The sequence below is a fragment of the Schistocerca cancellata genome, chromosome 5 (genome assembly GCF_023864275.1).
Source record: "Schistocerca cancellata isolate TAMUIC-IGC-003103 chromosome 5, iqSchCanc2.1, whole genome shotgun sequence".
Classification (NCBI taxonomy): domain Eukaryota; kingdom Metazoa; phylum Arthropoda; class Insecta; order Orthoptera; family Acrididae; genus Schistocerca; species Schistocerca cancellata.
Window position 1 is genome coordinate 315,077,596 of NC_064630.1, and position 15,371 is coordinate 315,092,966.

The 15,371-nt window shown below is 44.9% G+C and overlaps 1 protein-coding gene across 1 annotated transcript in view; it reads right to left on the reverse strand.

Moving 5' to 3' along the window:
• Nucleotides 1-14,078, reverse strand: part of LOC126188512 (ecdysone-induced protein 78C) — a 733,752-nt gene extending 719,674 nt beyond the window's left edge. The window contains exons 1-2 of the mRNA XM_049930114.1: nucleotides 13,892-14,078; nucleotides 13,739-13,780 (exon numbers count right to left, since the gene is read on the reverse strand). Of these exons, the coding sequence (XP_049786071.1) occupies nucleotides 13,739-13,780; nucleotides 13,892-14,078 (229 nt within the window). The remainder of the gene's footprint in view (nucleotides 1-13,738; nucleotides 13,781-13,891) is intronic.
• Between the last annotated feature and the right edge of the window lie 1,293 nt (nucleotides 14,079-15,371).

Below are 15,371 nucleotides of genomic sequence, written 5' to 3' on the forward strand. Positions count from 1 at the left end.
GTAGCGATGATTTTAACCTTGAACAATTCATGGCAGCTATGGGGCAGAAAGTAAAAGATCTAGCTTCAAGGACACATTAATATCACTACTTACAACACTACCCAAAATTTTCATGAATGACAGATGCCAAAACACAACAGCTGGGAGGAAAGTGACGTTGGATAAAAGGCGTCACATAAAAGCGAGACTGTTTTTTTAGGTAGTTTCGCATAGAAATCCCTTCTCAAGGACGAAATGTTGTCGCTAATGTACTCCCTAATTTTAACACTGATCTTGTAACCGCTTCTGGAGACCTTCGTCAGCAACACGGTTGCGTATATGAGACAACTATATTTTAGCATCGAGCCGATATTTGTGCCACTCATTCAAAATGGTTCAAATGGCTCTGAGCACTATGGGACTTAACATCTACGGTCATCAGTCCCCTAGAACTTAGAACTACTTAAACCTAACTAACCTAAGGACATCACACAACACCCAGTCATCACGAGGCAGAGGAAAACCCTGACCCCGACGGGAATCGAACCCGGGAACCCGGGCGCGGGAAGCGAGAACGCTACCGCACGACCACGAGCTGCGTGCCACTCGTAACTACACTCCTGGAAATTGTAATAAGAACACCGTGAATTCATTGTCCCAGGAAGGGGAAACTTTATTGACACATTCCTGGGGTCAGATACATCACATGATCACACTGACAGAACCACAGGCACATAGCCACAGGCAACAGAGCATGCACAATGTCGGCACTAGTACAGTGTATATCCACCTTTCGCAGCAATGCAGGCTGCTATTCTCCCATGGAGACGATCGTAGAGATGCTGGATGTAGTCCTGTGGAACGGCTTGCCATGCCATTTCCACCTGGCGCCTCAGTTGGACCAGCGTTCGTGCTGGACGTGCAGACCGCGTGAGACGACGCTTCATCCAGTCCCAAACATGCTCAATGGGGGACAGATCCGGAGATCTTGCTGGCCAGGGTAGTTGACTTACACCTTCTAGAGCATGTTGGGTGGCACGGGATACATGCGGACGTGCATTGTCCTGTTGGAACAGCAAGTTCCCTTGCCGGTCTAGGAATGGTAGAACGATGGGTTCGATGACGGTTTGGATGTACCGTGCACTATTCAGTGTCCCCTCGACGATCACCAGTGGTGTACGGTCAGTGTAGGAGATCGCTCCCCACACCATGATGCCGGGTGTTGGCCCTGTGTGCCTCGGTCGTATGTAGTCCTGATTGTGACGCTCACCTGCACGGCGCCAAACACGCATACGACCATCATTGGCACCAAGGCAGAAGCGACTCTCATCGCTGAAGACGACACGTCTCCATTCGTCCCTCCATTCACGCCTGTCGCGACACCACTGGAGGCGGGCTGCATGATGTTGGGGCGTGAGCGGAAGACGGCCTAACGGTGTGCCGGACCGTAGCCCAGCTTCATGGAGACGGTTGCGAGTGGTCCTCGCCGATACCCCAGGAGCAACAGTGTCCCTAATTTGCTGGGAAGTGGCGGTGCGGTCCCCTACGGCACTGCGTAGGATCCTACGGTCTTGGCGTGCATCCGTGCGTCGCTGCGGTCCGGTCCGGTCCGTGCACCTTCCGCCGACCACTGGCGACAACATCGATGAACTGTGGAGACCTCACGCCCCACGTGTTGAGCAATTCGGCGGTACGTCCACCCGGCCTCCCGCATGCCCACTATACGCCCTCGCTCAAAGTCCGTCAACTGCACATACGGTTCACGTCCACGCTGTCGCGGCATGCTACCAGTGTTAAAGACTGCGATGGAGCTCCGTATGCCACGGCAAACTGGCTGACACTGACGGCGGCGGTGCACAAATGCTGCGCAGCTATCGCCATTCGACGGCCAACACCGCGGTTCCTGGTGTGTCCGCTGTGCCGTGCGTGTGATCATTGCTTGTACAGCCCTCTCGCAGTGTCCGGAGCAAGTATGGTGGGTCTGACACACCGGTGTCAATGTGTTCTTTTTTCCATTTCCAGGAGTGTATGTTCGCTGTGAAGACAAAATAACTGAAGAGTGATTTACTTAGAAATAAATACGAAAAAAGTTGAAAAATTAGCAATCATCTAAGGCACATGTCCTTCTTTGCTCCCCTCCACCTACCCTCCTATTATCCCCTCCCCTCCCCCCCAAAAATAAAAAAAAGAACACGCATAAAAAGAAAAGGATGTTCGATTTGTCGTGCCGTGTTACTTCCGTACTACTACTTCATCTGTTACGAACACAGAATGGAAATTGAAAGTCATGAAAGTCAAAGCACATGATTTTGTATCGCAGGTTCGACTACAACTCTCGATTACAACTACAGGTATGTTCCCTAAGACTCTCAAGAATGCAAATATGTGAAATTCTTCTTCTGAAACTATGAACATCAAGTCTCAAAGATTGCAGTTACGTCCAATTTATCTTCACAGCAATTACGATTCCTGGACATCTCGATGGGAACCGGTATATAAAAAATTCGAATGCAGAGTACTTCGCAGGCAGGACTGGAAGAGCTGCCATTGGTGCGTGTCATCATTTTAAGCAAAACTGGGTCTAATATGGTCATGTGTTCGTTTGGCCGCAGCGCAACGTCAGATAACAACGGTAAGCACTTTCTTTTGATACCGAAAGTACTGTCTCACTTACTGAAAGATATCAGCTGCTGGCGGTTGAGAGGTACAATACGAGTCAATAACAAGCTAAGGGTTGCTCAAACAGGAACGTAACGTCTACTTTCAGAGCCTTCTTTGTGGTCTTTTTGTCTTTTTCAGTGGCATCTCTATAATATGCAAATTGATGCAACGATGACGAGAACTCAACGGACTGATGATTTACTTAGAAACAGGATTCAGTACGTTGTACTATGTTGATAGTCTCTCAGAGGACATTCCTTGATGTCTTTGTAATTAGACTTCGCATTTAATATATTGGATATGTCTGCAGAAGGAGATTTTCAATCTGCAACGGAATGTGCGCTGATGTGAAACTCTCTGGCAGATTAAAACCGTGTGTCGAACCGAGACTCGAACTCGAGAGAGTTCGAGTCTCGGTCCGGCATACAGTTTTAATATGGCAGGAAGTTTCATATTGGATATGGTTTTCTGCGCATTACCGTCCGCTTATACATACTTGCAAACTCTCCACAAGTAAATGCACGATGCATGTTGAAGGGTACTTGTTACGGTTATGGAACGCTCGCTTTTCTGCCTTGAGCGGAAATAAAATGAGGGAAAACTGAGTATCAGCACTACCCTTTATGCACCTTAACAATCAATTATGAAGTTTTGTAATGAAAGCTACGATGGCAGGCAGCACAATTGTTTTGTACATAAATATGTTCCACTAATGTACTGAGTGCAGCAGTGAGATATTTGTGTAGAGCACCGAGTAAGGTCGTATCCAGTGAAAGTCAGGATAGGGCCACTATCTTCCCCTCACCTTCGCCCCCTCCCTACCACCCAGTTAGATGCAGGCGTTTCATTTCAGTATCCGCTTGAGGAAGACTAGAACCAGTAATAGATCCTGACTAGTATCAAATGTACCGAGAGCAGTTTGTCGTGAAGTCTTGAGACTATTTCGCCCTTCGCCGCTATTCTCCATACAATTTTATTTCAATTCAATTCAATTTATTGCCACGAATTTTAGACCTGTTATTTGGGAACTCTAAACAGGTTGTACATATTCAATAATCATGGTAACGTACAATGTTTTATGTTATCTATGTAGTAATACATTATGTCAACAGCAACCATTGGTAATATTAATGCAGAAAGGAAACAGAACAATTCAGAAAGAAGAATCAGTTAAAAATATAATACAGCTGAAAACGTCACATGGCTCAGTATTCTAAGAATCCGCAGCAGACTTCTGCTTTCAAGTCGCAGTTTTCTTCTTATATTACCAGCCAATGTAGAAAACTAGGAATATGAATATAGAAAGGATTCATACACATCTTCTTGACATCAAAACAATACGTAGAAATCTCATGCAAACGATACTCTCTCAATCAATAACATTGCAGATAGAAGTTACGTGTTATAAAGTAGTAGCATCATTATGTTTAGTAATTAATAAACACGGTTTTTCAGCAATGTTGTGTTCAATATTGTAAGAAATGATGCTTAGGTTTCTCCATTCCTGCCTGCCTCTCCTCCTCCTCGTCTAATAGATTCTGATTTTGGGTATGCTCTTGGTAAGGAGAAGTGCAATAACTTGTCAGACTTGGCGGTGAGCCAGATCCCGATATATCCTCTGCGCTGCCTTGATCACCACTGTCCTGATGTACAGACAAGACTATCTGTAAACATCCCCCAGGCTGTGGCAAAGCCATGTCTCCGCAATATCCTTTCTTCCAGGAGTGCTAGTTCTGCAAGGTTCGCAGGAGAGCTTCTGTGAAGTTTGGAAGGCGGAATTGAAGCTGTGAGGACGGGTCGTGAGTCGTGCTTGGGTGGCTCAGTTGGTAGAGCGCTTGCCCGCGAAAGGCAAAGTTCCCGAGTTCGAGTCTCGGTCCAGCACACAGTTTTAATCAGCCAGGAAGTTTCAAGACTATCTGTCATTGATGTGCACCTCCCCTTACCCCTTTCGGTGATTTCCAACATGGATACCACATGTGGCGCATACGATCCTTTTCTCCGCAGATTAAGGCGAAATTGTGATGCCAGTTAGGACAACAGGCCATGAAAATACGCAATCGCCGGTTCTAATCCGAGCAGTGGCTCACCATATGAGGACCTTGTAAATGATATAACAAGAGGAAGAAAAATAAATTAAACGTTATCTAAGCACTTTGCGAACGATAGGCCGCTTGCTTTTCAGTAGTCCATCTTCGTTGCATTCTCTTTGTAAGTAAATAGGAGACGAGAAGTTAGCTTAGAAACAAATGTTAACGATACTTCATAATTACGTGGGTGCGATACATTGTAATGTAAAGCCTATGACCCATTAGGAACCCCGCGATACCAGCGGGTATCGTTATCTTCACTTCATGTAGAAGTCCACAAAAAATTTTTGTTTGATGATTAAATATTTATATTCCATATCCTTAGAACTGTGTTCAAATTTTAACACATTATTTTGCAGATTCAGTTCTATAATATTGTGCTAAGTACATACCAGCTATTGGCTCTGACAAAAGCGTGAAACCTTTCTTTAGTATCTGTTCCTTTTCATCGCGTATGTACTTGGCGGGAAGTTGTGGTGAATTGCGATAATAAAAGCAGACATATTATTTGAATTGTTATTTCAAATTGTGACATCACAATGTGTGAAAAGTTTTGTTCAAATGGTTCAAATGGCTCTGAGCACTATGGGACGTAACTGCAGTGGTCATCAGTCCCCTAGAACTTAGGACTACTTAAACCTAACTAACCCAAGGACATCACACACATCCATGCCCGAGGCAGGATTCGAACCTGCGACCGTAGTGGTCGCGCGGTTCCAGACTGTAGCCCCTAGAACCGCTCGGTCACCCAGGCCGGTGCCACTCTTTCCATCAGTTGGTTATCTACATGCTAGACCAGCCTGCGGACGTTATCATGCTTCTAAAGAAGACAACGAAGCCAGCATCAAGACAATCACCCAAGTAAAAACTTAATATCTTAGTATGTAAATACATCCTTCGATGCAACTCAGGCCGGCCGGAGTGGCCGAGCGGTTCTAGGCGCTACAGTCTGCAACCGCGCGACCGCTACGGTCGCAGGTTTGAATCTTGCCTCGGGCATGGATGTGTGTGATGTCCTTAGGTTAGTTAGGTTTAAGTAGTTCTAAGTTCTAGGGGACTGATGACCACTGCAGTTACGTCACATAGTGCTCAGAGCCATTTGACCCATTTCGATGCAACTTACTTCAAAATAAGGCGTGACGCCCGATCTGAGGGCTCCATTGAATACGCAACACTGAAGAGGCATATTACAACATTTATCAAAGTTCCTCATTTCTTCGTATCTCTTGATTCCTAATGTTGTGCTTTCTTACATTTTATGGCTATAATTAGTTTCAGTAACTACCGGTATTTTTTTCCATTTAACACATTTTCTAGCATTTATCCACATCTCAGGTGAGCTACCTTTTACTACAAGGACAAAAGACAATTACAAAGCCTTTTCGCTGGGAATGTACACCGGACCGGCACTGGGACCGGGACAACAGAATTTTCTAGGCAGTGTGCTATCGACTGCGCTATGTGAGCACGTCTCGCGACCCACTCGCAGGTTGCACTGTAGAGTCTTCCCATGATGCTGCGGGGGTAGCTGAGCAGGTACAACGAGGAGTGTGGCTTCTCTGAAGCCTGATGGATGCTGGGATGGAATTATTATTCGAGTCCAGGAGGAGTATAAGATTTGTTGACGATATGCGACGAGTTCTAATTATGTTCGGCTTGCGCTTCTTTACAGCTGCCTGATACACAGCGAAGATAGTTTTTGGCAGACAACAGCAACACCATAGAATAATCAAGAGTGCTTACAGATAGGTCATAGAATGCACAACAGGGATTTCATCCCTCTCATTAGGGACACGTCATCGCTGCCGTTGCTTCTGATGAACGCTTAGTATAGCAAGTTCTATCTGCCAAGAACACCCCAATCCAGCCACACACTTGGGATGATAAACCATACATCAGTCCCAAAATGGGATGACGCTGAATCTCTTTATGTAAATACACATGGCGGATACAGCCATTCGCCTGCACGTACTGTTTGAGCCATATTGTGGGAGGAGACAGAATACTGTAGAACCAAAGTGTGCAACTTCTGTACACAGTTCTTATTTTTGCGGGATTGCTCACCTTTCTGTCAAAGGGACATCGTTATATTGTGGCTTAAAATATATTCCAGCTCTATGGAACTGACTGGTATGGGAAATAACAATTTATAATTCTGAGTGTCTTTTCTTCTTGCAAACTGGGTAATAACGACTCTTTTCTCACTCATTTCAAACTATTATCCGCATAAATGGTTCAAGCTACAAGTTCTTTATGAACTGTGGATATGATGGTGCATTTTCCACTTTTGCTGGACTATTTCCAACACCAAAGATTTTCTAAGATGCCAGTTCCACAACGTAAAGCAGAAATTACATCAGATGCTGAGCCTCATTCACTTAAGCCTTCTTCAAGTATTTTGCGAGATTTGAGACATAATACGACGGTCAAGTGTAGTTAGTGCAGCTTTCCCGTACAACTGAACTATGAACCCAAAATATAAGTTCTCTGATCTACTCTGATAACAAAAAAAGAAAAACATCATATAGGTTTCTTGTCAATTATTTCACTTTAAAAACCATCGCAAATGTAATGGAACCTTCTTCGCCAAATCCTAGGTCTGTATCAGCAGTATTGAGAATATCAGAACAATTTATCGTCGGAAGATCTGAAAGAAACTGTCGCAGGAAGATCCCAACATTGTTTCGCAAGACTATTTCTATATACACACGTTATGAATATGCAGTCATCACGGTCAGTGCTATTAATTCAAATCATCTACTAATACTTGCAGTATCGCCTCTATTACATTAGGTATAAAAAGTATACTTGGGACTTATTTAACACAAATATGAAATCAAAAAACAAAAACTTTCACGAATTAAACGAATTTGCCTATACTGAACACCATTGTAGTTGCAGTAACGCAAGTGTGACAGAACAAGTTAATTTTTTTCGATAAGACAGACTGAAATTTATTTTTGATGAAGGCAAGAGATCACTAAAATGAATCCTTCGAATTTTATGGATCAAAAAAGACACAAATAAATTTAATAAAATGATTGTCAAACTCTTGGACACCTATTTGAACTGTACTGTTAATGACTTCGGTTTTGTATTGCATGTGAGATGCGAAGGACCGCAGCAGAAAAAAACTAACTAGTATTAAATTACAAACGTTTCCCTGAACTGCCAACTCATTTCACCAACACAGAGTATATTGTGCAGACCACTCTACAAGATCACCATACCCTCAGGGAATCCTCAGTTTTAAAATCTTAAAATTCAAGACTACATCAAGGAGTCTTATTCACACGAGTAGTAGTAAAGGTTTTCTGCCAATACAGTGAAACGTTGCAAGCAACCAAGTGCAGGAACATAAAGAGTATTGTATATTGTCTTACTGTGGTGTTTTAGTCATTCAGAAGTACCACTGTGATTCATTTATGATTCTCTTTTGATAAAATACAATTGTTATTACTAGTAGTGGGCACACAATGTAGTTTCGCCATCGTCGAAAGTTGTTTTAAAGTTTCAAGCTACTTGAATTAGTTGGCCAAAATGGTTGTGCTTTCACTAACTTGTCACTACTTTCTACTTGCAGTTTATGATTTCATAGTTACTGCTGCACTAATTTACATTAACCAAAAGTATACGTATTCCTATTCTATTTGCCAGCTTTTTGCTGTATTTCACTATTCAGAAAGAAGCATAGAAGTCGAAGAGTTGTGCCAAAAATCAGGAAATCTATGAAGCATCGTAGCGATGGGGCCGAGTGCGACCATTATTTATAGGGAAATCAGGAATTGTGAATAAGTAAAAGCAATCCTAATTGGCGTTGAAGAGATTAATGAAGAAGAAAGTAGTGACACCGGAAGCGAATACCTCAGGTCGTCATTAGCATAACCTGAAAAACACCTTACAGTAACCTCATCTACAGAAATGACGCAGCGCCGCAATATCACGATGTGTGTTTCAATCGGTACTGGAAATCGTGTGGAGACACATTCATCTATTCAGCTCTCTCCAACAGCGGGTGGTGAAAGTAGCATTCCGAAAGCGCGTTCTTTTCAACGAAAATAACGTCTTGTGGTCGCTTGTCATTTGATATGCTGGTGAAATCTACATTCGTCAGGGATCGGTCAGATCGTAGGCTGTACGCGTGTGTCCACTATGTGCGCGTTAACGCACATGTTTTACGTGTTCGTGTGGGTACGAGTATATAGGTATTCGTGCGTGAGGTAGGAACAGAAAACGAGATAGTTGTAAAACTGAAAGAAGGGAGGGGTAGGGAGAGAGAAGGGGACGGCAAGAGTTGTGTGAGTGGGGGTGGAGGGAGAGGAGGGGGACGATGTGGGGAAGTGTGCAAGCTTCCTCTGTCACTGACCCGGAATTCATCTCAAGCAGCTGACGATCTGTAGGAATTCCTTAGGGAACGAAGCCCTTGTAGTCGACGGCCTGAAAATTACCAGCAGTTGTCGTGCCCACTGGAGAATTTGTATCACTTCTGTGACTCGGCATAGCGGAAACGTTGTGAATCGGCCACGAACAAGTTCAAGGCCACCGCGTGGAAAGCTGCCAGACGCTGTAAACAGCCACATAGTAGGAGGAGCACGCCTCTGCCTTTTCAAACAATGTGGGGGAGGGGGGACATATTTGGTCCTTCGTAAGTGGCAATACTCACTGACCTACAATTCAGTGACAATGCGTAACTATATGATTCGCTAATTAAAACATGTAATTTATAACTAGCCTCGCAGAGAGTTAAGCAGAAAATTGCTGTTAAATCTGAACAACAATTTATTTGTCACATTTATGCAAACTGCCTATTAAATCGAGTTGTTTTATTGCAAATAACCTTTTAAACGAGTTTCTCCGGTGACTCTTAATTCAGTTATCAAATGAATGACAGATGTATGTCGAGCGCAATATTTGTTCGTCCACTGTTTTTGATGCGTTTTGAGAAGTTATCGCTAGAAGAAAATACTGTTTGAATGATATATAAAGTAGTATAAGACAACAGACCATACTCTGCGTGTCTGACTCCATATTTCACTGTATGTTGCGCTGTTTATAGAAATACTTGGCTAGAGGGAAAATGTCATAGGCTAAAACAAATTGCATCTAATTAACAGCTATTCGGGGCGGTAATATTGACTAGAACCTTATCAGCGTCGGGATTAGAGGGTTGGCACATGGTATGTACGTCATTAACAAGAAGTATTTCGATACTGAGAGGAGCTGACTGAATGTGTTGACATTTCGTGCCTTCTTACACTTTAGTTTGAGATTAGAGTTATTTTGTATTAGTGATACTAACATCGCAATTTTTAAAATAGAAGTTAAACAACTGTTCATTATATACAGTCATTTACCATATGATCATGACATACATAATATTTGTGAGCAAGCAACGTAAAAACTGCATGAGCAATAAACAGACACGGATCGATAAGGTGCAAAGACGCCGTTTAGTTCCTTATACTGCGTATACGTGCCGGTAAGGAATAATGCTTGAATGCTTCCTGTAGGCTGTACCGTGTCTTTAGCATTGTCGCACAGTTTCAAGGTGTGCATCAGCCTCATCGGAACACAGAGCAAGCACGATAATTCATGGAGCATTTCCAAATCACTATTGACATTTTTAACAGTAGCTTTGCAGAAACGTCTTATTGAACACCAATATGGATGCCGGTGTAGTTTCAAGCTCCGGGTTATTTCACCGTTTACGGTTTTCGTTGTCTTTCCAGTAACATTATTTTCTTATTCATAATGTTACAGTGCCGGCCGTGGTGGCCAAGCGGTTAAAGGCGCTACAGTCTGGAACCGCGCGGCCGCTAAGGTCGCAGGTTCGAATCCTGCCTCGGACATGGATGTGTGTGATGTCCTTAGGTTAGTTAGCTTTAAGTAGTTCTAAGTTCTAGGGGACTGATGACCTTAGAAGTTAAGTCCCATAGTGCTCAGAGCCATAATATTACAGTACGTATACAAGAAGATAATATGAAGTCCAGTAGAACTCTTTCAACTATTGTAACTCTCTTGCTGGTGTTATCACACAAACCGAAGAGAAAATAATAAAGCTCTAGTCTGTTGTGAGGCATCAGCTGCAAAACACTACACCAGTAATGTATAGGACTTTGTTGGCGTAGTTCTAATTTATTAACAGTTGAACGTCTATTCTCGAATCATTCGGGAAAATGGGGGATTCGGAATGCCACAAAACTGGAATCTGGATTCGGCCGGCAGACTGCAGTTTGAGGTGAGTGAGTGGTAAGCGCCGACAGTCCAGCCAGATACACGGCTCACGGCGTGCAGGCCCGGGCATATCTTTATTCGGGCTTTGTATGCAAATAGGCCGAAATTACGCATGCGAATGCAAATTTTATTTGTATCGGCCGAGTGCGGGTTTGTTTGAGTCCCATCGGCCGACACGTGTGGGATATTAAGGAGTCAGAAGCGAACAGCGCCCAGCAGACTGAAGGCTCGACTGATGAGCGAAGACGCGGTCGCACAAGAGTGCGCAGAAACAGCGTGGCGAAACAGCGTGTAATGGAGGAGCGCGCCGCCATCTCCGCGACGGCGAAGTTGCCGGCACGATGAATGGTGCCTCTTATCGTAGCGCTTTTGGCCGACTCGAATAAATGTTCCTTTGGGAATTGTAGAAACTTCCGTGAAAATGTCTAGTCACTAAGATCTCATTTATAATGTATTATCGTGACACTTGGTACATAGTCCGTTTCTCAGTTATGCATTTTGTTCTCCTGAGGAGGTTCTGCACATTTCTCGAATGATGTATTCAACACATTATCATTGTTTTCTAAACATTACAAGGTTATAATCATAATGAACTATGATGATGTGGCGAACCATGACACAGTTGATGTAATTACTTTAAGGATATACTTGTACATATTCGCGTGTACGAACCACTCTCTATAAGGGTAAATACTCTTTAGTAACTGAGATAAGGAAGGCAATATTTTCTGACAAAATAGTAAACATTAATCATAATAAATTATTTTTCTGCAACATGTAACAGTCGTACGGGCCTTAGCTAGGTGTATGGAAATAAAGAAAAGGCCGTCTCCGAAATTTCTAATTATATGGCCAGATGATGTCATTTCTAGTTGATGGATGTCGCTCGTGTGAACAGTTTACTCTGAAGAAAGTCTGAATCACTGTATCTGCCAATAAACGTAACAAAATAAACTAATAACAATAAAAACGAGGTAACTCATCCGCAGTAAACAATAAACAGTTGTCTTTAGATGGAAACTGTGCTCCAAAACGCATCATTAAGTTCCCCACTAGAACAAGTAAAACAAATAAACTCTTACGAAATTACTCAAATTTGTTAACCAAATTGCTTGCAGGAAGTAACTGTTTCTACCTAGACGGTCCTAATGTACGCACCTCTTCACACATTTGTCAACATTTCTCAGAATTTGTGTAACTGAAATTTATAGACTACCTACTGTAAATCAGTAAGACGCAAGAAATGAACAATGTCAACGTTCCGGAACTAGTAAACGGTCTCCTACTATAGTTTAATGGTACCGGTTGAATTTGCTAGAATCACGAGGAGCGAAATCGCACAATAAATTCAGTTTTGGCGCGGAAAATAGTGGGTTAAGACCACTGTAATTTTGTCTCCTTGTTACATTCAATCAGTATCATTTTATTCTTCATAACATCGGTACAGTCCTTCACGTATGAAACTATTTAATAATCAACTTACATACATAGAAGGCGGTTAACTACGAAATACCTATTTTTTTAAAGCAAACATTGTGGCTTCATTTTACAGAAATCTAGATGTCGTTCTGTTTTATTTGTCAAATGTTACCTTCATACGTTTCGACTTATTTGCTAGGCCATAATGGAGACATAGCAATTATCTCTTGTGACCCTCGAAGATTCAGTTTCCGCTATTATTTCGCAAAGGTTCGATAGAGACTAATTTTAGACAGCAGACAGGATTTTGTGGCCTAGCTATGTTCTGAATAGCTGAACGACCTCCAAGGTGTCACATTGTTTATGTAGGCCTGAACGAAGGAAAAGAGGCTGTGTGGAATATGGAGGTAAGAGGTAACCTTTCTGTAGCTGGGGTACAAAGTCACGTATAAATTTTAAAGGACGTTATGGCGGTCATTGACCGTAGAAAAAATCACTAGTGCAGTTTCTTCCATGTGGCCATTATCAAGTGGAGTTCTGCGAAAGTTGTGCTTCAGCACATTTCGAAACTTTAAAAATATTTGACATGTATACATGTTAGATATTTTCAGCCTTGAGCATTTTGTGCTCCACAGCTGAATAATATCAATGATGATAAAAAGCGCCAGAGCTATACTTCAGGCACGTTCAGCAAGGCACCGCCGGTTCAGTTTTAAATGAACATCGTCAGGTGACCGAAAGTTGATCAACAGTCGTAGTACTTAAATCTTACAAACTGGCATAAATATTTCAGTATCGCGACTCAAAAACGTATGCAAATGTCTGGCATATGGTGATTTAAGTCGTGACACCGGCACATTTCTGCCACATTGTAAGGAAAGGTGAGAACTTTCGGTGTCACCTGAAGACCATTTAGAACGAAGCCGGCAAACCGGTTGTGGTGTCATAAGCGTAGATGAAATACAGCTGCGGCGGTATTTATTAACATTTAGATATTTTTAAAGTTTTTAGATATCCTGAGGCACAATTTCCACGCTAGTCCACTCGATAATGGCCATGCCGCCGAAATTCCAATATGGACAAATAGCTTTTGAGTCTGAGGCAACCACGGAGTTATTAAAAAAAAGTACGAGCTGCAGAGAAGTTGTGTTATCACCAAGGTGATGTTCCTTTGCGTCTACAAGACTCCGCCTCCACACTGTCGGATCGAGACCGAGCGCTAAGAGGGCGATAAGCAGTGGCAAAGTGGAGCGGCCCGTGTGGCCAGCGTCCCCACGTGCGAGAGCAACAGGCTGCCACCGCCACGTGGCCATCGGGAGGTACCCGCGCACGCACGCAGCTGACGGCAGCGTACGCACCTTGCTTGGGGGCGGCGGAGGCGGAGGGAGGCGGCAGCAGCTGCGGCGGCAGCGGCGGCGGGGGTGGCTGTGCGGGGGCGGGAGGGGGCGGCGCCAGCACCGCCAGCGGCGGAGGAGGGGGCGGCGACGACGCCGACGCGGACCCCACCGAGCCGGGTTCGTGCTCGTCGCTGAAGCCCTGCGTGCTGCTGTCCTCGAAGAAGCTCAGGCTGAACTCGGAGCCGGCGTCGAAGGACACGTCCGCCGTGGCGGTCGCGATCTTGTCGGGCGAGGGCGCGGCGCCGGCGGCGGTAGAGGCGGCGGCGCCCGCGAGCGCCTGCTCCATCTTGAACACGTCCATGTCGCGAGCGCGGGGGCGGGCGTGGGCGTCGGCGCCGGGCCAGGCCGGCGTCGGCGTCAGCGGCGGGCGTCGGCTGTCGCGCCGCGTCCACGTCCACGTGCACGTCCGCGGCCAGCCAGTCGGCTGACGGTCCGCCCGGCACTGGCCCAGGTGAGGCGAGTGGCTGCAGCGCCGCCGCCGCCGCCGCCGCCGCCGCCGCCGCCGCCAGCGCGGGTTCACTGACCGCCTCCCGGCGCGGCGCGGGAGGAGGGAGGCCGCCGGAGCAGCAGCGGCGGCGAGCGGCGAGGGGTGGGGGGAGGCAAACAGCGCGCCCTGCTGGTCCACGCCGCCTTGCCGAAAAGCCCGCGGACCGCGACACACCTCTGGCCTGGCCTGGACGCTGGCGAAATCGTCAACGCCCCTCGTTTAATCATCACCTTCGCCGGACTCGTCGAGCCGCCAGCCGCACGCGTCTCTAACCTTCCAGTTGGCTTCTCAAATACGATTCTGCCTAAAGCTGTGCCGAGCCAGAACATGCTCTCCATTCAGATCTACAAGACATCTACATGTACACAGAGATCTGCAGTCCACCGCACGGGGCGTGGCAGAGGGTACACCATACTACTTTCCTGTGCTACTCGTAAACAGAGCGAGGAAAATCGACTGGCTAAATGCCTCCGCATGGGCCCTAATTTCTCGTATCTTATCTTCACGGTCCTCACGCACAATGTATGTTGGAAGCAATAGAATCGTTCTGCAGTCAGTTTCAAATGCCGGTTATCTAAATTTTCTAAGTAGTGATTCATCGAAAGAACCCTAGCCTTCTGTCCAGGGATTTACATTTGAGTTCCTGAAGCATGTCTATAACACATGTGTATCGTTCGAAAAAATCTAGCAGTTCGCCTCTGAACTGCTTCGATGTCTTCCTTTAACACGACCTGGTACGGATCGCAAACACGTGAGGAGTACTCAAGAGCAGGTCGCACTAGCGTCCTACACGCGGTCTCCTTTACAGATGAACCACACTTTCCTAGAATTCTCCCAGTAAACCGAAGTCGACCGCCTTTCCTACCACAATTCTCATATGATCGTTCCATTTCATATCGCTTTGCAACATTACGCACAGATATTTAAACGACGTGAATGTGTCAAGCAGGACACTACTAACGCTTTATCCGGACATTACGGGTTTGTTTTTCCTTCTCATCCGCATTAGCTTATATTTTTTTACATTTAGAGCTAGCTGCCATTCATCACTCCAACTAGAAATTTTATCTAAGTCATTATACTTCAAGATGTTACCTTACACACAGC